A 20,806-nucleotide genomic window follows, 5' to 3' on the forward strand; every position below is an offset into this window, starting at 1 on the left:
TTCATTTCATTAACGAAGCTAATGTAAAATTCTAATTGCAGCCAGATGAGAACATTCTTAATAATCTTCCACCAATTACTGCAGGAATAAAGAATCGAAGTTGAACACCCAAATTCCATGAGCTTTACACAGTGATTTAAACAATGAGGTAAAATATTGCACCTTGATTGTAACAGACACACAAATATGAAGTCCAAGATCAGCTAATTACATGAGAATTCTTTGAGGTTAAATTTACAGGATCTTAAAGAAGATATATTTGGGAAGATCAGGGAAGTAATTCATGCCTGTGCTGCAGTATACATCTGTATATATTTCATCAGCATTCTGTCAGGTCTGGTTCTAAGACTACAACTGCGTGTATAAAACTGGCACTGAAGTTGTAAAAGAGCTCATTGTGATGTAACTGCAGGTGAACAAAACCACTGCAGATTGGCAGTGGCATGCACTCACATGAGCAGAGCTCTCATTTTCATGTGCGGTGATCAGAACTTTAAATACCTTTTTGCACCCTTTGAACCTTGAATCCATAAACTCAAACCACGGCTGAAATTCCATCCCTGAGCACGGAGTGAGAACAACCCGCACGCTGCAGGAGCATCACTGACATGCTGGAGCTGCTCACCTCCAATGACACAATTCGTACTAATAATTCATCATTTTCTTGTACATTTCTCAAGTGTTCACAAGCTGATATTGCCAGCAGACAGGAATTTTCTAGGAACTAGTTGTGCGTTCCAAATCTTTCCTTCCTTTCTCCCTTTCCATGTCCTCCTCCAAGTACGCTGTTCTGTGATTAGCTTGCATTAGAAAAGGAACCCTTGCTTCAAACATTTTTATCTGTTTTTCACTTTATTAAGCATAAAGGTTATGCTTAGACTAAAATTAGATATTTGAAGTATCGTATGAAATAGATACGCAGTTATGGGGCATTCAGGCAATGGGATAGGCATTACGGGGAGGTGGTGGAGTCAGCATCCCAGGAGGTGTTCAAGCTGTTACACGCGGGCACGGGGCGATGGGGTTCACTGGTTAGGCGGGGTTACAGTGGCGGTGCTGGGCTGACGGGCGGACTGGATGGCACAGACGGCTCCATGACTCCACGCCTGCATCCCCGGACGGCCCTCACGCCGCGCCCGCCATGGCCGCTCCCTCAGCCCTTGCAGCCCACGTGACCCCGCCCGGCGCGCGGCCGCCCCGCCGCGAGACTCTATGGCGGAGGGCGCGCGCGGGCCCGGGAGCTCTCGCGAGAGCCGCGATGGAGGCGGCGGGAGGAGGCGCCGGAGGAGGAGGAGGTGTCATGGCGGCGGCGGGCGCGGGCTCCGCGGGGTCCGCAGCGCGGGGCGGCGGCGGCTCCTCGGCCGCGTCGCGCTGGTTCTTCAGCCGCGAGCAGCTGGAGAACACGCCCTCGCGGCGCTGCGGCGTGGAGGCCGACAAGGAGCTCTCGTACCGGCAGCAGGCGGCCAACCTCATCCAAGACATGGGCCAGCGCCTCAACGTGTATCCGAGCGCGGACGGGCGTGAGGGGCGGCGGGGGCCGCGCGTGGAGGGGCGGCGGGAGACCTTTTTCCTGGCGTGGGAGCCGTCCCCGGGAGCCTTGCCGGTGGTCCGCAGCCCCGGCCGGCGCTCCCGCGGGACGGAGCCGTGGCCTGGAGGCACAGAATGGGAGGAGGAGCCTGGCGAAGCCCCCGCGCCGCGCTCTTTGTCGGCGCTCGGGGACGCGGCTTCCCACCTGCCCTCACAGCCGCGCTGCCGGCCGGAGCTGCTCCTTGGGGCTGCTCTGGAGTAAACCCGAGTTGCTGTTTTACCCGAAACGGGCAGCTCCTCCTTAGCCGTTCTTTAATGTGATTTTTTTAAAGGAAAAAAAAAATCGATCAGAGCAAGGCCAAACCCTCAAATCCCTGACTGAAATAGTTGAACTGGAACAAAACAAAAGCACTTGAGTGTTTCAGTGTGTGTCGCCCATTGAGGAGTTCTCATTCCGTGGGTGACTGTGGGGAGCCTGGCGTAGGAATCTCCACATGGTCTGCGGAACAGATGGGAACGATACGTGTTAATATCAGTTAAGTTCTGAAGTGTCACGTCCCTAATCCATTTTCGGCTGAAGACAATATGTTGCGAGCAGTCATTGATATGGAAAGCGCATCGCTTTCAGTTCTTGTCGACAATTTTCTTAATATGTTAGTGTTTCCTTCATTTAATCTTCCAGATCTCAGCTTACCATAAATACTGCAATTGTTTACATGCACAGGTTTTATATGCATCATTCCTTCACAAAATTTAATCGAAATGTAAGTATGATTGATTTGATATTTGGTTATAGCATGCCCATAATTTTGGCAGTTCTGACTGAGAAGTGTTACACGCAGGAGTGTGAAGTGTGATTTGTTTTTAGAATTCTAGCTTCTTACCAATGGTTTAGAAGCAATAATGATACTTGTTTTCAACTTTGGATTACTTTAACTAGTAGCAATTAGATTTTATCTTTTGCCATCAAAATAAAAATAAATAGACACCATCAAGCACATTTCAGATGTGTGAAGAATACATTTAGATGTTTCAAATGTGGCTTGTGTTTATGTGCTGAAGTTTGAAAGGCTAATGTGTAGGAACACACATTTTTCTTGGTGAAGTCAGTGGAAGTTCTGGCATGGTGTGTCTGACAATGAAAATGTGGTTATGTGTGTATATCCATATGGATTATGTAGCTGTTCCTGAAGCAGTGTGAATTATTTTAGCTAGTCTAATCTTGAGTGGTAAGTCATATTAGATAAGAAAAAATTTTACATGTGTTGAGGTAAATCTTGTTTTGTCTAATAACCTGGATATGTTTACTCTGAATACAGAATGTGTTGTTAAGAACAGAATTTTCCAGTAAAAATGCTAGCTGTTATTGAGGAATATTGTAACAGGTATGGAACTGGAGATAACAACTTGGGAATGTCAGGCTTTTTTTTTTTCAATGTCCAATGCTGTATGCAATAGGTGGAAAAATAATAATAATAATATAATAGTCTGGGTGTTCTTGGGGTTCGTTTGTTTTTAGGAAGAACAGTTAATAGTGATGGTGGTTTAAATGTTAAGGATGAGTTTTCTTAGATCTTCTAATGACAAAACAGATTGAAGCTGACAGATGTTAGGTCTAGGTCAGAGGAGACCTTCACCTGCCAAGGGGTAGATTCCTGCAAACCTTGCACTGTGTGCAGTTGGGGCAGGTACACAGGGGGGTACAAGGACAGCCAACTCTTCTTCCTGAATGAATGAATTTGTTCATTATTGTTGGCTGAGCTAATGGGCATCTTGTTTGGTGCCTCTTTAGCTGGAAGTACATACTCATTTGTGGGTACATTTTAGAAGTGTATATAATTACTTTTCATGCAAAATCTGAGCTAAACTGAAATTTCCAGCAGCCAGAACTGCAGTGTTCATCCATGCAAGTTCCTCTTTCTCCCCTCCTGCTGCTGTTCTGCCCATGTAGTAGTAACCTGGAGCTGGTGAGGCATCCGAAGTTTTCTGGGACTCTTGAATGGCTTGTGGGCTTGATAAACTAGAGCTGCTTGGAGTGGAGAGATGGCTCAGTGTGGAGCTGCTGTGTTTATAAATAGACCCACATACCTGTTATATCACCTGCTGGAGTGCTGCTTGCACTGTCAGCTGGTAATCTGGGCTAGATTTAGGCAGCAAAGAGCTTTGGCTGCTGTGTTTGGGTTTTCACTGGATGCTGGTGAATGACAGTCACTTGGAACTGGCAGTGCAGTAGTGTTTGAATGTGCAGTGCTCTTTATATGAAATCTATGGCTTAAGTTGAATTATGAATGTTAAAATTCCCAAGTAAGCTATGTAAGGGCAGACTGCCATGGAAACTGCAGCTATTAGAGGGCAGGGAAGTGTACTGTTTAATTAATTCTCAGGTAATAATGTTCAAAGTTAAAGGCAAGTGAGCTGCAGGTTGTACCTCAGCAGTACTGATTCTTGCTGAACTCCTTTTTGTAATTCTTAATGAACATAAGGCCAGAGAGTGGCTTTCTATATGTCCTGATGGGCAAGAGCATTTTCTTTTTACAATTCTGTAGGGCAAACAGGGTCTCAGTGAGTGGAGTCACTTTTAAAATACTCCCAAACCATCCATTAGGTCCTCTGTAGAGAAAGCAGAAGCCTAGAACTCTAATAAATACTTAATATCAACTCTTCAGAGTACTTGGCAAGCTAAAAAATGTAACAGTATTCATCTCTGCAAGAAGAAAGTAACCCTGGAAAGGAATAGTAAGGTACTGGCAGTCTCAAAGGTAAGACTTGTGCAGTATTTCTCTTATATTTCTTTGTTGTGTGCACGTGGTGCTGTTTATCCATGGCAGAAAGGAATCTGAATGCTGGGGCTAGAAAATTAGATGGCCATTAGTCAGAATGCCTTATGATTTTCAGCTGAAAAAAATGTGGCCTGTGTTGACTTGTTATATTTTATTGGTAGATGAATGTTTTTAGGCTGGTAATAAGCACTTGCACATTTATCATCATGTATACCTGCCAAGTTACACAAATACACATGTAGGTCATGTCTGTGACATGCACTTCATTGTTAACAAACAGGGATTGTTGTCTTAATTTTATGGCCTTTTTCTTCAGTATAAGTTACTGCTAAATAGTTTTACAGGCTTTCAGGAGTTTGAGTCATCTCAAACAGGGAACAGAATTCCCAACAGTATCTTCAATCTGTAGAGCCTCAGGGGTGGCATGTACCAGTTAATGTAGTCTTGGTTCATTGGGAATGGATTATATGTACTGCTTATTGGCCAAATATCCCCTTTTTTGTGAAGTTACTGTGAGCTAGCAAGACACTTTTGAGTTGCTCTGGGTTACCTACTGAGTATTTGCATTTAGGTACAAAGAAGAAAGTATTGAGGTTTGGATGTGGCAGTCGAGGCAGGCAAAGTCCTTGCAAGGTTGCTGTGCCCCAGTGAGGACGGAAATTTGCTTTACCAGTTCTGGGAAGCAGAATTGGATGCCCTGACTGCTAATTTCCCTGGCTGTGCAAATGACAGGAGCTACTGTGGATCTCCTCAGCACAAATCTTTCTTTCTACATTGCTGACCAGGGCATAGGAACTTTGGGTTGCTGAGTATAAAGTTAGTCTGTGCTAATATTGGGATGGGGAGGGTGCTTGCTGGCTTTTTATAAGCAGTACTAGCCTCACTATTATACTTTAAAATATCTTCAAAATTAAAATTCTTCTGCAAATACTGCTTCTGTAGTACTTGTTGTGTTACAGTGTTATATAGCAAATAGTTCTTTTGGATGCTTACTCTTCAGTACACTGTGATTTGAAGAACAGAAAGGGGGGGAAAATCCTTCCTATGCTGGCAATGAGAGGTAAGGCATCCAAATGGGAGCTGTAGTTTTTAAATATAATCCTTAGAAATGCCATGTGGAGCACCAGCCAACCAGTTGAAAATAGTCTTGATGATGTCAAGGGATTTTTGTGCCATACAGTGGAGCTTAGTGAAGAGCCTCAAGAAGGCTGCATCAGGAGTTGTTTTCCTTCAAGTGCAAGGTAGGTGAGTTGTGTGGAGGCTGTTTTGTTTCCAGTCCTCTGCATTCCCTTCCTTGTGCCCTGTCCAAAGCACAGTATTAAACAGTTGACTTTGCAGTTTTGCAAAGTTTTGAAACTTTCATAATACGCTTCAAGCTGTAGTGAGGCTGTTTTGGGTACTTCAGTTCTGGTTTTAATAGTGCAATTTAACATATTTGCTACTTTTACGCAATGTGAGCTCCTGGTTATAATAAAAAAAATTCCTCACAGCTCTTTGTGTTCAAACTTGAAAACCCTCTCACAGACTGTAAGCACTTAATGTCTTAGGCTAAACTGGATCAGTCTAAAAACAAACTAATATTGGCATTGGAAGGGAGAGGGGGATCTCAGGAAACTACATGCATGCTGCTGATGTGTTCTGAGATTTTCCTGAGTGCCTGTGTCATTACACTGCCTTGTACTTTTAAGTGAAAAAGGGCTTGTACCACAGTTCCCAGTGAAACTTGCTGTATAATGCTTTTAGGTTGTGTAAACAAGGCTTTTATGTTTTGGGGATTTTTTCTATTTCTGTGGGACATGGCTAGTTATAAAGTGGGATTTAATGTCATATATCACATGTGTTCTGAAGATTTCTCAAAGACTATTTGGGGTGCATAGTATATAATTACTCTAAGTTATTTTGATTGATATCAAATTAAGATATTTATATATAGGAAATACACTATTGCTTTGTCAAGTGTGTTTCTTTAATTTTGCTTTTTTTGTTCTACTTTGCTTGGGTTTTTTGCCATTTTTGGTAATTGGAAATGAATGAAAGCATTTGAGTAACTTTGCCAGTTATACACTTAGCAGGGTGTGTTCACTGAAGACTACATTTGTGCCAAGTCTGGAATTTTATTAGGATGTCTATTTTTCTGAATCAATACCAAGGCAGCTAAAAATAGTGGCCTACTCTAAACTGGGAGTGAGAACCCTTGTCCTAGATAGGATAAAGACCTGAAATTCTTTGGCCAGAAGCCAACACTTCTTTTGGAAGGAAATAGTTAATTGGGCTGCACATAGATTTCTGATGAACCAGAGTTCTATGACAATTAATCAGCTTGACTTAATCAGCCTCCAGAGCTGTGTTTTGTGTGAAGTCTTGGAGATAGGAATTGTGTGGAGACTTCTTGGCCAGATCTGATCTGCTTCAGTAAATCAGAAGAGATCCTGAGTCAGCCTGATGGTGCTTTTTTGGAAAGAAGTAGAACTTTGGTGCAGTCAGACACAGAGCAACACTGTATTAGAATTTGCTGATGATTTAATTATCTGGTCATTGGTGACTTGGTTCAAATAATGCCTCTGTGAAATGGAAATGTTTTCAGCCATGGCAGTTGTTGAAAATTGAGTTCTGTAAAATACCTTTAGATGACATGTGTGTGTTGGTTTATGCCTGTGTGTGCTGCCTGACATCTTGTGCATTTTCTGCCACTTCAGAGCTGTTGATACTCTCACTTTCTGAACTCCAGAAAGTGTTTCCATCATATTTACTGTTTAAAAGTTTTACCTCCCAGTGTGAGACACATTTCAAGTACTATGTCCTTGGCAAAGGAAATTCCTTCCAGAATTTTAAATCATTACTTCAAGCAATGGGGATAGAAACTTCTACAGAATCATCAGAAGTATTAAATGACAGTGCTAATATGGCCTTGTTCAGCAACACTTCACCTTGGGTTTTTATTTCATTTGTTCATCAGGCTTAGGTTACAAGATTCTTAAAAAGAAAACAGGGGTTCTTGTCTCCCTTGTAAAAGAATTTGCTCCCTGTGACTTGTTTTGGGTGGTTGGTTTTTATAGACTGAGATTTTTACTAGATTTCTCATGGCACACTTCTACTCATCAAAGGTTTTTGCCTTACCAGGGTGTCAATTTTCAAGTCTGCCAACTTTAAAGTTTTACTTAAGATCCAAGCAGACATTTCAAAGTGATTTAAGGATGCAAAAAACTACTCTCAGTACATTTGAACGCTTCTGAAATTTAATCCCTTAAATGTTTAATTAGTTTGTTGCAGTTTTGCATATAGTGTAAATTTTTATACCAAATGTTTCATTTTGGCATAAAAAGGGGCTGTTTACTGGCAAAAAAAGCAAATCTGACTTTAGGGGAGCTATGCCTCCTATTTAGCCTAGTTCCATTTGGACATTGAATGAGAAATCCAATACTCGCACCATGCATTAATGAAATACTCAGCAAGGAGCTATTTCAGTCTCTGAATAAATGCTTTATACTGGCTTCATTTTAATCATTTTAATCAGCTATGTCTAGATGATTTCTAGTACCATTTTAATTCCTGGTTAACATGGGCAGCTTTTGCATGCAAAGAGAACCTAATTCATCAGTGGTTGGTGGTTTGCTGTGTTCTGCCTGCACACATCAGTCACTGTAGCTGACAGCAGGCACCAAAATCCTACTTCACAGCTACCTCTTAGGTGATACTGAACTGCCACCCTGTGACACCTAGAGTTTGATATACATTTTCATCTTTAAATGTAATGTGTGCTCTTTACTGACATTGGGTAGAACTGGTGTTTTACAAATCCTTACACTTTGTTCTCCAGATACTGCTGGGCATATAGTAAAGTTGCTAAGAATATATGTGTGTATATATAAAGTTTCCTGTACTTGTAGAGCCTATGTTTATATAACAAGCTGTTTTTATTAAAGTTCTCTGCAAAGTTTCTCACTCTTTGGGAGAATTAAATGCTACCAGAACTTGTGATCAGCTGTTTTACTGAAAAGATGGTGTAGTGACTCGCTCTGTGCAAGAAATTGGATGAACTTTCTCATGAGGTATATTTAACTTGAAACAGCCTGTTCTACTGTGACTAAGTCTTCTGGGCCAAAATATTTTATGTTGAACTAGAATTAGTTTGACCTCAGACATTTTACTCACAAATGTAATTTAACATTATGCTACTCCTTCCCTGTGCTGCTGAGAGGATTGCATCAGTTACAAAATAAAACATGACTAGTTATATTTTCGTTGCCTTGCATGACTTCAAAACTGGAAAAAAAAAAAAGCCACAAATCCAACTTCTTAAACCTTTTCTGTGCTAGTTTAGACTCCATAAAAATTCAAGTCCTGCTTGTAAAAAGTTAAAAAATACACATGTTTTTCTTCTTCAGATAATGTCTCCCACGGCATTGTTTTTGGCTGCAAAAGTGGAAGAACAGCCACGGAAACTTGAACATGTTATTAAAGTAGCAAATGCCTGTCTTCATCCTCAAGAGCCACAGCTGGATACAAAGAGTGATGTAGGTGGAAGTTATGGTTTCAAAGATACATGGTTTGAAAGATGTCATTTCACCTAATGATTTGTTACATTGTCTTGCTGGAATATTGCTCTCTGCAGCCTAGGAAGAAAAGCCTTTGTATTTTTTACATTTTTTGGTACCATTTAAGTCTATTACTTAATGCAGTTTCTTAAAGACTCACTTATTTGTTATGAAACATGAAGAGATTGCTCCATCTTGAAATTCTTACAGCACCCACCTGACCTCCCAAAAATGCTTTGCTGGAATAGATTGTCTGAGATCCAGACTAAGTTAATCTTGTGAAAGGCAGGCAGGTGGAGCTGAATTTGCAGCAGTGTGTGTACTGGGGGAAGAAAGTAACCCCAGTGTGAAGTGTTGGGAGTTGGCAGTGCTCACTGGCCTGGGACTGGTGCTGTGTCCTGTGTTGCTGTGCCACAGAGGCAGTGTGGGAGTGAAGTTCTGATTTTGTGTCTTCACCTGTCTGCTTGTTTGTTTCAGGCATACCTTCAACAAGCCCAGGAGCTGGTTATACTTGAAACAATAATGCTTCAAACTTTAGGTATGTCTTTCTAAATACCTCCTGTGCAGCCAGCTTGCCACAAAGAGCTAGTGGGACCCAAATAACTGGATTTTGATGTGCTGTTGGTACACTAGAATTTAACTGTTTTCCTGTATAACTCCTGAATTTAGTTTTGTGTTAGCAGCTCTGCTGTGTTCACTGGGGAGAAGAAAGGTGTGTCTGTCCTTGTGAAAGAGATGTTTCTGACAGTTTGAGGTAGAAATGTGTAGACTTCCAAATAGATTTTACTCTGAGTAGTAATTCCATTGGCATTTCTTCCCATAAGGTAGCATGGTGTAGTAGGCTGGCTGTGCCTGTCCTGGAGCAGTTGGAAAGAGCTTTGTACCCAGTGCTCTTCCCTGTTCTGCCTTCCCATAGAAGAACATTATGTAATTCAGCAGGTGCTGACTCTGAAGAAAACAAGTTGTAGAGTAGCCATTTAATGGATTCAGATGATTCCAAAATTTGAAGTGGAATGTTCTGTCAAGACACTCTTCTGACTAAAATACCACAGAGACAATTACAGCCAGAGGCTTGAGAACGCTGACTTGCTCAGATATTCTTAAATACCACTTGGGGTATTGTTAAAAAAAATAGCTCACAGTAGTGACCTAGTTCTTAAAACAGTGTCATAAATCAAGAAGGGTTTCTTAAGTCACTGATCTACAAACTGATTTAATTTCTAATTTCATACATGCAACATGTTTAAGTGCTAGATATCAATTAATAAAAGTATACATGCACACCACTGTGTTTGCAGTACAGTTTTTACTGACATACTAACTTGCTAGAAATTGTTCAGATATATTCAGCTTTAAAAATATAGTAATTTCCCAGGTTACAAGTGTACAGGGTTTGAGATTACTGGAGAAATGTTTTAGTAATGGATTTCAAAGTCGCTTTACCATATGCCATTCAAAAGTATGAAAAGGTAAAGAATAAAAGGCACTTAAATAGTGTTACTTATTCTGCAGTGCAAAAGTTCAGCAAATCTTTTAGATCTGTGGGGAAACATAAGGGGTTTGCTTTTTATTTTACAGATGCAAATGTATAATTCTAAAATGTATTTGTAACTCCTCAGGTTTTGAGATTACCATTGAACATCCACACACAGATGTTGTGAAATGTACACAGTTAGTGAGAGGTCAGTGACTTTTAACCACTTCTGTAAGTCCTTTTTTACCTTTCTTGTAAAATTTGAAAGTAATGTTATTTGTCTAACATGATTTTTCACCAACTATGTTATCCAAAGAGTATGTTTAAAATTAATTATTAAAGGTTTGATATTTACCTTTAGAGAGTCACAGAGTCCAGTCTTTTGTCCTTCTTTTTTTTTTTTTTTGTTTTCTTATAGCTTTGTTTTTAATAGTACCTGTTCCACATGTTCTGGAATGCCAGCAGCAGTTGCAAAGTGATTGGCCAGATCCATAGTGTGGTTCTGAGCTGATGATTTTCACTCTGAAGTAGTTTTACCCATTGATGGCTAATGCCAGCTTTTTGTCTTAGCAAATCTTTTCAGGTAATGGACTGAGGGATAGAGAGTGCATAGCAAGTCTGCTGGCACATGCAAATAGGTGTGACTAATTGTTTTTCTGTGGCAGTGTGTCCTTACTTGCTTTGGATGGTTGCACAAAACCCCAAACCTTTAGTTAAACATATCCTGTAACTTGTCTGCAGCTCATTCATGTGACTGGCTAGAAACCTGTTTTGTTCTCTATCTTTTTGGTGGCATTTTGGCACATCTTCTTTAATTCTTGAATTGGTTTCTTTTGGAGCTTTAAAAAAAGATTAAAACACCCTCTTATAAGATGTAGGATGAAAAAAATTAGGTTTCAGTTGTAAAAGCATCTAAAATAAGCTTTTCATTTTAATTATGTTTCTTAAGTAAAAAGTGTTTTGAAATTATTAGACCATGGTTGTTAGTCTCTAATCATTAGCTGGTTTTGCAGTGAGAAATGCATAAGTGCTTCTAAGTTTTTGGTGTTTTTTCTTTTCCCTTTATAAAATATATAAAATTTAGGTACAGCCTGACCCTGTTAACTAGATTTGGTTTGTAGTAACTCTGGAATTAATGGTGTTCTTTTAAGGAAGGGTTTCTCTTATTTGCTGTAGCTTCCTGGTGAGTGTCTTTGGACACTGAGTAGGGCTGGTGCTGTAACTTACTTGCATATAAAGTAGTTTTATTGCTCTGCTTGCTGTAAGATAAGGATTCTCTGCTTTCTGCCCAGATTTGGTTGTGACTTGGTGCACGAGTCCAGTTGCACCTGAAGTCTCAGTAGTCTGCACCAGCTGCCCTGTAGGGTTTTGTTTTGGCTTTTCTTAGCTGTTGGTCACTGCAAATGTGGGCACGTTTGACTCTCTTGGGGAACCCCTGTGCTTCTGTTTGGTGTCTGGGGCTGTGGGGAGGGGTGGGGGAATGTTGTGTTGCCTCAGGATTTCCACATCAGTGTGTATCACACACTGGCACACTGCTACACAAACTGGATTTCCTTTCAAGGGTAGATACCACTCTAAGGCAGTTCAGCCTTTCTCTTTGTGTTTTGTAAGCTAATTTTTTGTACTGACAAGATTCATACTTTGAAGATACTGTGAATTTTTTAATTTGACATCTTTAAACTAGTATTTAATGTCAGAAGAATTAAATACTTAGAAGTCTAAACTGATACTAAGACTTGAAATCTGAAGACTTCAGTGAGGGCTGAAAATCCATGTAGCTCAAGGACTGGTGCACATGAATGTAATGTCTCTGATGTTCAAAAACCTGCTCAGTGGAGGAGGTGTGCTCCATAGTGTGTGTGTGGATGGAATCCTTGGGAACATGTCCCTAGGAGTGGTGTAGACTGTAAACATGAGATTTGAGTACCTCATATTAAAATAAGAAAAAGGAAACGAATTAATTCATTTAAAACATCAGGCATGAGATTTGAAGTCATGCATGCAAGTCAGGCAAGGACAGAATAAGTGCCATGGAACGTTGGTTTGATTGTTGAGAGGACAGGGAGATGGGCCCATGGGCACTGTGATTATCTTCAAAGACACAGTGGTAGCAGTTTAGTTTTCTGTCCCTGAACATTTATTTATTGGACAGTGTGGGTTTTCAAGGTCAGTAGATGCAACACTCAGATATCTGAGTCCTGAAGCTTTTAAAATATACTTAAGATTTTTCAGTGTTAAACCTTTAGTACCAAAGGGATTGACTGAGAAGTTAAAGAAATCCAAGGTTACTTCATCCAGTTCTGGATCATCATCTTGGACAAAAAAATACCATTTCAGAAGGCAGAGATACCTTTTTTGAATAAAGATGATTAACTTACCCAAGCCTGTTATGATTAAAACTTCCAACTGCATGTTTGAGAGAGGAGGAAGGGAGGAATGTCATGTCTGACTGAGTATCAAAAAAGAAGCAGCAATGTTAGCTGAGATCTGCAAGTGTGCTTCAGGATTTGGCTTAGGGTTTGTGCCCTGCATTGTCAGGTGGTGGGAAAGGGCCCTTTGGCTGACTGAACTGCAGTGCCTCAGAGGATGGCTGATTCTCTCCATCACTTTTTGCTGTCTTGCATCCAGGGTAATTTGTTTTATGCAGTCACTGTTACCTGTTATTAAGTTGTAAGCTATCCCCTTTAAAAACAAAATGAAAAATTAAAAACCCAGGTTGTGTTGATGATGCTCAAAAAACTCAACCAAGTCCTTTGTCAGAAGACTGTCTAGTCTGGCAGTGGCACACCAGAACCAATTGCTGGAAGCTGAAGATGAACTAGTAAGTGGGAGTTGGTGCAAATAAATATAATTGCTTCAACATACAACTAAAGAAAAAATGAATTCTTCTCTAAAATGAAAAGCCTTTTTGAAGGTGTTACTAGACAACACAGATCATTGCAGAGAAGGGGTGACTGGATGCATAGATAATGATTCATGATGTTCAGGCATACAATACCTAGTGACTCCTTCTAGCATTCAGAGACTCATGGGTTAATGAAATTGTTCCATCTTTGCAGTTTGGTCAGTATAGCAGACAAGGAAAATGGTGTGGGCTTAGTATTTTTTCTGCACCATTCTTCCTCAGTGTCAAGAGACTGAGAAGAGGAGACAGAACCATCATTCCTTAGGATCCCACAGGTCCAAGGAATCTGAAGGCAGTGAATATGTGAGGGCCAGTCAGCAAGCTTCAGTGTCCATTCCAAGAATGCTCCAGTAGTGAAGAGAAGAAAGGAAAAAAGAAAAGGGGAAAAACAACCCCACCAAAATACCAAAAACTGTTCTGGTTTTGGCCCTTGCTGCCTTCAACACTAGCTGAGTGATCAGCAGTGGAACTGCCCTGGTGCCAAGATTGTGTCATGGTCCTCTTACACTGGTGCAAAATCAGTCTGTTCTCAGCCTGCTTCTGGTGAAACTTGGAATCTGTATCCTCATCTCCATCTTGGGAAGTCTTCAGTCACTCCTTTCTCTGTGCTGGAACACAACCTTTTGGAACTGAAGATGAGATCTCAAGGATTTCTAGGATTGTTCTCGCTACTCTGCAGGTTATCAGGTATCTCGAACACCCATGATCCTTACTAATCTGTTCTGAAAATTGCACTGTCAAATCCTTCAAATATCCCATAGTATCTGTGTGCAAATGCCATTGCTTAAATCAGCCTGAGAAAGACAAAATCAGCAGAAGACAAGGTGAAAATGCCTCAGCTTTTTCAGAGGGTATTCTCATGAGGAAAATTTGAATCTTAGTGGTGTGGAAAGATGTGAAACACCAGCTGCACTCCAGCACTTGCTACAGGCGGCCTTCCCATTCTGAACTTTGACCTCAGGTTTTTGTGGGCCTGTTTCCAAGTTTTAAATACTTCCAAGAATTAAAGCCACCAGGACTGCTCAGACCTGAATGCCAACACCATGGCCTCCTCCAGCCCTTTCCAGATACAACAGGCACCTTCCAGCATCCCTCTGTTCAGAGCCTGGGGCTTTTTGCTTTTGCCAGAAGGACTTCAGCAAGCTTCTCTCTTCTGATGCTGAGTGGCTTTTCTGCAATCTCCTTTCTGGGGAATGCTCACACGTTGTCAGGGGCCAGGCATAGCCAGTTACCAGCTCCTAATGGGCACTTGGCAGTCACGTTTTCATGAGCATCCCAAGATCCAAGATAAGCTGTGTTGAAGAAAAGACTCAGGTATCTTGGAACTGCAAGCAGTGAATTGTGTGGCTATGCCAAATAAAAAGCTTTTTGGTTTCCAGTTGGCAATTCCTTGGAGACAGCCTCTCGGAAGGTGTGTCAGACAGCAAGTCCTGTTTCAAAATATTGATGACTATTTCACTAATCCCTGTTTTATGGCTGCTTCTGCAGCAGTGAGACAGGATGGATGTTTGAAATCACTCCTGAGTGCTAAAATCTAAAACTGGTCGTTCATGGCTGGTGTCGTAGCCATCGGTCCTGCGGCTTGGGAGTTATAAGAGCAGCTCTGCTGGCTTGTTCTAGCCCCTGCTTCAAGATGATTTAAATTTTGGAGATGCACTTTCCACTACTATAATGGAAATAAACCACCAAAATATAGGAACCAAAATTCATTAAATTTAATTTCATTGATGGATTCTGCTAAACCAAAGCTGCCCTACATAGAAGAGTTTGGGACGGATATTTTCAGTTGAGCCTTGTGTTATCAAAGGCTTTAGTTGTGAGCTGAAGTTTCTTGCTGGTTTTGGCAATGATTATTATTTAGCTGTAAACAAATTGAAACAGAATCATACTGCTTTTAGTCTAGGTAAGGTATTTAGCACAGTAATTTTTGATTGAGGCTTAAGTGTGTGTTTCAAGATGTGATTCTTTTCTTCCAGGTATGTGTTATGATTTACTCATCTTTCAAGCTGATGTTAAATAGAAGTTTTCTGGCATCTGCTTTTCTTCCTTGTCCAGAAGGGACATTTCAGTGAGAGTAGAAATGCTTCTTGGTCTTGCTCCCTTAATTCAAACATGTAACTTTACAGAATATATAAATCCTTGAAGGTATTTCTTTGATGAAAAATGAAGAGCAAGACATCAATTTTAGTCTTATTCAACCATTCAACCATTGTGTATTTCTATTTGTTAATTTTACTTTTTCTTTTTTTTTTTTCTTTTGGTGATTCCACCTTCTTTTTAGATGGGAGGAAGAGGTTGAACTCCTTGGTTTTTTTGGCATGCAATTACCACTACAGCGTGCAAACTAAATATTATGGCATAACACATTGTCAGTTCACCTTCTGATTATTATGGATTAGTAGAATTTGTGTGTAGAACAGATCCTGTTACCTTGCAACTTCCACATTCTTCTTAGATTATGGCACTTCCTGGCTGTGTAGCATAAAGACAAATCTGAATTTTATTCCTTGGCAATTATTAGAAGTTGAGTTAAATCACATTTTAAGATGCTTTTTACAAACTAAATTTAAAAGCCACTGTAGCATTTCTCAAACTTTCTAGAAATATTATTAAAATAAAAGTTTACCAGTATTCCCTTTGACATAAAATTCAACACTACGCTCTCTGCAGGTAGCACTGATTTCAAGTGATAGTGTCAAAGTAAGAATTCAATGAAGGCTGCATTCAATCTGCGGTTAAACCCCTTGTGCCCAGCTATTCCATTAAATGCATGTTACAGTAAGTTCTCTTACCTGAGTGAGGAGCATTGGGGTGTCACTCTAGGGGCCAGCACTCTGTGGCTGTAACAGCCCAAGTCAGTTTTTCATTCCTGGCATGTTGCAGTCCTGTGGTTTGTTTCGGTATTTTTTTCCGACTAACTCAAATGAATTTGTCTGTTTCCTATCGAAGCCTTGCCATAGATTTAACAAATATGGAACAAAATGTTATGACTACAGTGCTCTTAATTAGAAGGAGCAAAAAACTGAATTTTTTTCCCACGTGGCTTGGGGGCTGGCTGTGTTACAGGGCCTTGGGAGAGAGGTGTGGCTGTCTCTGGGGAGGTGGGAGGGTGCCCCTCTAAGAGCAGATGGAGCACTGTGCTGTGAATTGGCCGGGCCTGAGTGCCTGCTGCACTCCCAGCTCCAAGCAGGGATCCCTGCAGGTGAGGGTGGGGAAGCAGAGCTTCCCAGAGGAGAGTGCTCACCTGGCAGCTGTTGGAGGGAACTGTGCTGTGGGCTGTGCAGGGGGAGGGAGGGGCTCTGAGGGAATGACAGGTCCAGCTCCCCCACTGAGTGTGTCTCAGTCTTCTGTGTCTCAGAAAAGATTATTTTAAAGGCTAGTTAGCTAAAGCCAGATCAGTACTTTAAAAATACCCAGCAGTGATTTTTGGAAGGTAAAACTGCTTGAATTTTGAAATGAACTTGACAAATTAGTGCAGTTCTTTAATCTCTTTTGTTTTTCTTTTCTTACAGCAAGCAAGGATTTGGCACAGACATCCTATTTCATGGCTACCAACAGGTTGTTATCCTGAACCTCTTTGTTGCACTGTTGTAGCACACTATAGCTTCCTTTACTGCAGGGCCCCCTGATGTGTCTTACCCTTGTTGCAGTGGGGGACTGGGCCACCTCCAGTGGTGGTACCTCCCCGCCTGCAGTGCGGTGTATTGGACAAGGGCCTGATGGCACAAAGGGCTTAAATGCACAATGAGAAGTGTAGTGGTGCTTTCTGATGACTTTTTCTCGATTGTGAGTGCATAAGTCTAAAATTGGTAGCCTGAATAGCAGCTAAAGATTACAAAGAGATAAACTTAACCTAGAAATCCGAGCATCTTGGTAAGTACAAAACTATTTTTAGTTTACACTTGTAGTTAATGGCAGTTTTCTCTTAACTTTAAATATATTGATTCAGTCTTAACTTATAAAATTCTAGTGGGCCTAAGATATTTTCAACTAGCTGATCTTTCTTTTTAGATAGACTAGTACTAGCCCAATGTTATTTCTTTTAGAAACAGCTCTTTAATCTTAATTTATAGTTTTAAAACTTAAGTACTAGATAAATTTATAGTCCTAGGATGCCAAGTGGGTGTTTTGTAGACATAGCCTGTCATAGAAAGAATTAGAGGGCAGACTTTAGCCTTGATTACTTCAATTTGCCTCTTGCAAAACTACTTTAACCTTTATTTAAGAGAATTACATTATGTGTAGATAGAGTTTTTAAACAGTATCTGCTGGTTATTAGAACTGTTCTAAATAAATAAATAACTCCTTGTGGTTCCTTGATGGACAAAATTCTGTACTTCAGCAGCTGTTAAGAGAAGTTATGCTAAAGCAGAGAAAGTGAACCAATGTGTTTGTGGTGCTGGAAGCTGAAGACAGCATCACAAATGTCACAGATCCAGGCCTGGTGAAAGCAAAGCCCACAAATAACTCACCTGGCTGCTGGGGACCTTCTGATTGTCTCATTCAGAGACTGCACAATTAGCTCTGTGCATTATACTGCAGAATTTTAATTCACCATATTATACTGCCCTTTTTGGTACTTAAGTACAGTAGAATAATTGGTAAATTTATTTACCGTTCTTCAAGCTTCTGATAGCAAAATCAAATTAAACTTTTCTACCAGATAAATGCCCAGCCCTTTGTTTTCTTAGGGCAGTAGGTATCTTATGAACTTATTCAACAAAATGTTTAATTGCTGTTGACAAGCTATCTCATTCTGTATGTTAATGGTTGATTTGTTTGGGTTTTCTGTTTTACATGTTTGATTTCCTTTGGTTCCTCATTACGAAATGTGTGCAACAGCCTTCACCTTACCACATTCTGTCTTCAGTACAAGCCCACAGTGATAGCATGTGTGTGCATTCACTTGGCCTGCAAGTGGTCCAACTGGGAGATTCCAGTATCAACTGATGGAAAACACTGGTGGGAATATGTAGATCCCTCAGTTACTCTAGAACTACTAGATGGTAAGTCATGCTCCTGTCTCACTTTGAAATTCAAGGGTTTATTCATGTAAGGATGGAGCATACTATGTAGTGAGAGCATTCAGCTGAAATTAAGTCTCACTGACTTCATGTGCTGTATCTTCAGTGAAAGAAAGATGTAGGAGTGGGGAGAACTTCAGAAGACAAACTTGGTTTGGCTGTTGGGTGGGGTGTCCACATACATTTTGCAGGTGGAGGATAGAATCCTGCTTTTAAAAGCTTTTCAGAACTAAGACAGAGATGGAAATCTGGCAGTGCACATTCATGCAGTCCTGATTGTTTCAGGAACCTCAGTGTTGTTTCAGTGACTGGACATAAAATTGCCATGTTTATGAAGGCAGTTCTGTGTTAACAGTTTGGTGTAGCTTGTGGGATCTCAGACTCTGGTAAGAAGAAAGCATATGTCTAGAACACCCTACACCTATAAGTTTGCTGTCTTTCAAGTTAGTATTTACTATGGTGGAGTCTGAATTTGAGGGCCAGATGTGCTGCTGTAGAGGAGGTGGGAGCTCCTGGGGCTTGCAGATGTGTGTGTTGGACTTTGTTGGTCCTGGAGTGAAAGGTTTGTTTCACAGTAGTGGTGGAGCTCTCCAGGCTTCAGATGGCCCAGCACTGGCTCTCTGTGCCTGCTGCTTTCCTGAGCTGCTGAGCTGTTCTTTTTTAACAGCACTCTGGGGAGGGAGGGTTAGAAAGTGAGAAATTGAGTAGATGTCATGTGAAGCACAGAACCTGAGTGAGCTTCATCAAAGTGCAGGTGCAAACATCTCTGTCTTACTGGGCTTCTTCAAGCTGTAGCTGCAGTTCAACCACCACCCTGCTGCCTTCCTGCCTGGCTGTGGGTTTGTGGCTTTGGTAAACATGCATTGTTTGGATTTGTAAAATCCCCCAGGGGAATGCTGTGAGCTCCTTGTGAACATCACTTAATCCTTCAGGCATTTATGGAGCTGGGGTGTTTAACAGACCCGGGTAGACCAAAGAGCTGAGGTAGTTGTGCACTTGGGAGCAGCTTAGGTTATAACTTACTTGTGGAATTCTGGAGAAGCCAGTTCTTCTAGACCTGTAAAAGATGTATTTTTGCATTCAAATTCTGACTGTACCCAGTTATTTTTGGCTTATGACTAGAATCAAGTCTCAGTGAAAAGTATTTTTATTTGCAGCTGATAAGCATGGAGATGTGTATTTCCCTGTGGGCATACTAATTGTAAGGAACTTTGTTTTATTAACACAGCCAGCTACTCCACCTTGAACACAAATTATTTCAAAGTTGTTATTTAAGACAGAGTCCTTCCAAGGGTCTGATGGCTGTGGTTTGTACAGAGCTGATACTGGTTGTTCCTGAAGTTTGATGGAATGACTGAAACAGTGACTTAGAAATTTATACTTTCAAGGAAACTTAACTCCATATAGAGTATGTACAGGCTGAATGGCAAATATATTATTTTAGAAACTGTTGTTTCTGTAGCTTTTGGTCTAACAAATCCAGGTTGTGCAAGAGTAAAAACAAAATATTATAGGTAAACCTGTTTTTCAGAATGTGTGTAGTTGTCAGAAGTCTGTCCCACTTTTCTGTTCCACACTTGCCTAACAATTTATTAAAATTTTAATTCAGCTCATGCACAGACTGTAGTATCTACTGCAAAAGCTGTACAACCTTAGACTAAGTTTTACCTGTTTATAACAGAATCAGATGTAAAAATTGCTTTTCTTTTTCTTATTCAGAGTTAACTCATGAGTTTCTGCAAATACTGGAGAAAACACCTAGCAGGCTCAAGAGAATTAGAAATTGGCGGGTAAGAAACTTTCCTGTAGAGTCTAGCAAGCAGAGATGAACTGCTAGGAGAATTATGAACCAGGGGAAAAAGTTTAGTTATGCTGTACTTGCTCTTTCTTCCTGTGTCTGGGTTAGGAGGTGGTGAAACCTTGTGTCAGCTTTTATTCTCATCTCTGGGCTAAATTCAGATGGACTCTATAAGTATTCTAAGCTGTGTTTTCTCACTTCTTTCTTTTTTGCTTAGGCTAATCAGGCAGCTAAGAAACCTAAAGGTGATGGACAGGTATCTGAGAACTCCCTTCTTGGTTCATCTTTGGTCCAGAATTCCATTTTGGTGGATACAGTTACTGGTGTAGCTGCAAACACAAGTTTCCAAAAACCATCGACATCGTTTCCTGCACCAGTACCTCTGACCTCAGGAAGTATTTCTGTTCCAGACAGTCATGCACCTGAAAATTTGGCAATATTAGCTACAGGAATGCCAGGTACCTCATACAGTTTGGCATCACACCAGGAATGGCCTCAGCACCAAGAACAAGCAAGGACAGAGCAAATGTACTCTCAGAAGCAGGAGACACTGCCTGCTAGTCAGTACAACATGAACTTCCAAGCAGGGACGTCCGTGCAGTTGCACTCCGGAGTACACCACAGACCTGACAAACTTGCTGAGCATTCTACTGTCAAACAAGAATATTCTCATAAGTCAGCAAACAAGCACCATGGACAAGTTCCTGCTCCTGTAATAATTCCTCAGAAAATGTCTTTGGATAAATACAGAGAGAAGCGCAAA

At 40.9% G+C, this 20,806-nt stretch overlaps 1 protein-coding gene across 9 annotated transcripts in view; it reads left to right on the plus strand.

Annotated features, from left to right (window-relative positions):
* Positions 1-1,243: 1,243 nt before the first annotated feature.
* Positions 1,244-20,806, plus strand: part of CCNT2 (cyclin T2) — a 25,876-nt gene continuing 6,313 nt past the window's right edge. For 2 of the 9 annotated variants that reach the window (XM_077181727.1, XM_077181728.1), the window contains exons 1-9: positions 1,260-1,500; positions 2,210-2,291; positions 8,693-8,821; positions 9,320-9,380; positions 10,462-10,524; positions 16,734-16,779; positions 18,064-18,227; positions 19,965-20,035; positions 20,261-20,806. The exon at positions 20,261-20,806 is cut by the window's right edge and continues 592 nt beyond it. In XM_077181727.1, the coding sequence (XP_077037842.1) occupies positions 1,301-1,500; positions 2,210-2,291; positions 8,693-8,821; positions 9,320-9,380; positions 10,462-10,524; positions 16,734-16,779; positions 18,064-18,227; positions 19,965-20,035; positions 20,261-20,806 (1,362 nt within the window). In that variant the 5' untranslated portion in view covers positions 1,260-1,300. Of the gene's footprint in view, positions 1,501-2,209; positions 2,292-8,692; positions 8,822-9,319; positions 9,381-10,461; positions 10,548-11,791; positions 13,909-14,640; positions 16,000-16,733; positions 17,095-18,063; positions 18,228-19,964; positions 20,036-20,260 lie in introns of those variants that run through there. The other 7 variants (XM_077181725.1, XM_077181726.1, XR_013183103.1 and 4 more) reach the window with 7 other exon arrangements.

This window comes from Agelaius phoeniceus, chromosome 7 (genome assembly GCF_051311805.1).
Source record: "Agelaius phoeniceus isolate bAgePho1 chromosome 7, bAgePho1.hap1, whole genome shotgun sequence".
Lineage (NCBI taxonomy): Eukaryota > Metazoa > Chordata > Aves > Passeriformes > Icteridae > Agelaius > Agelaius phoeniceus.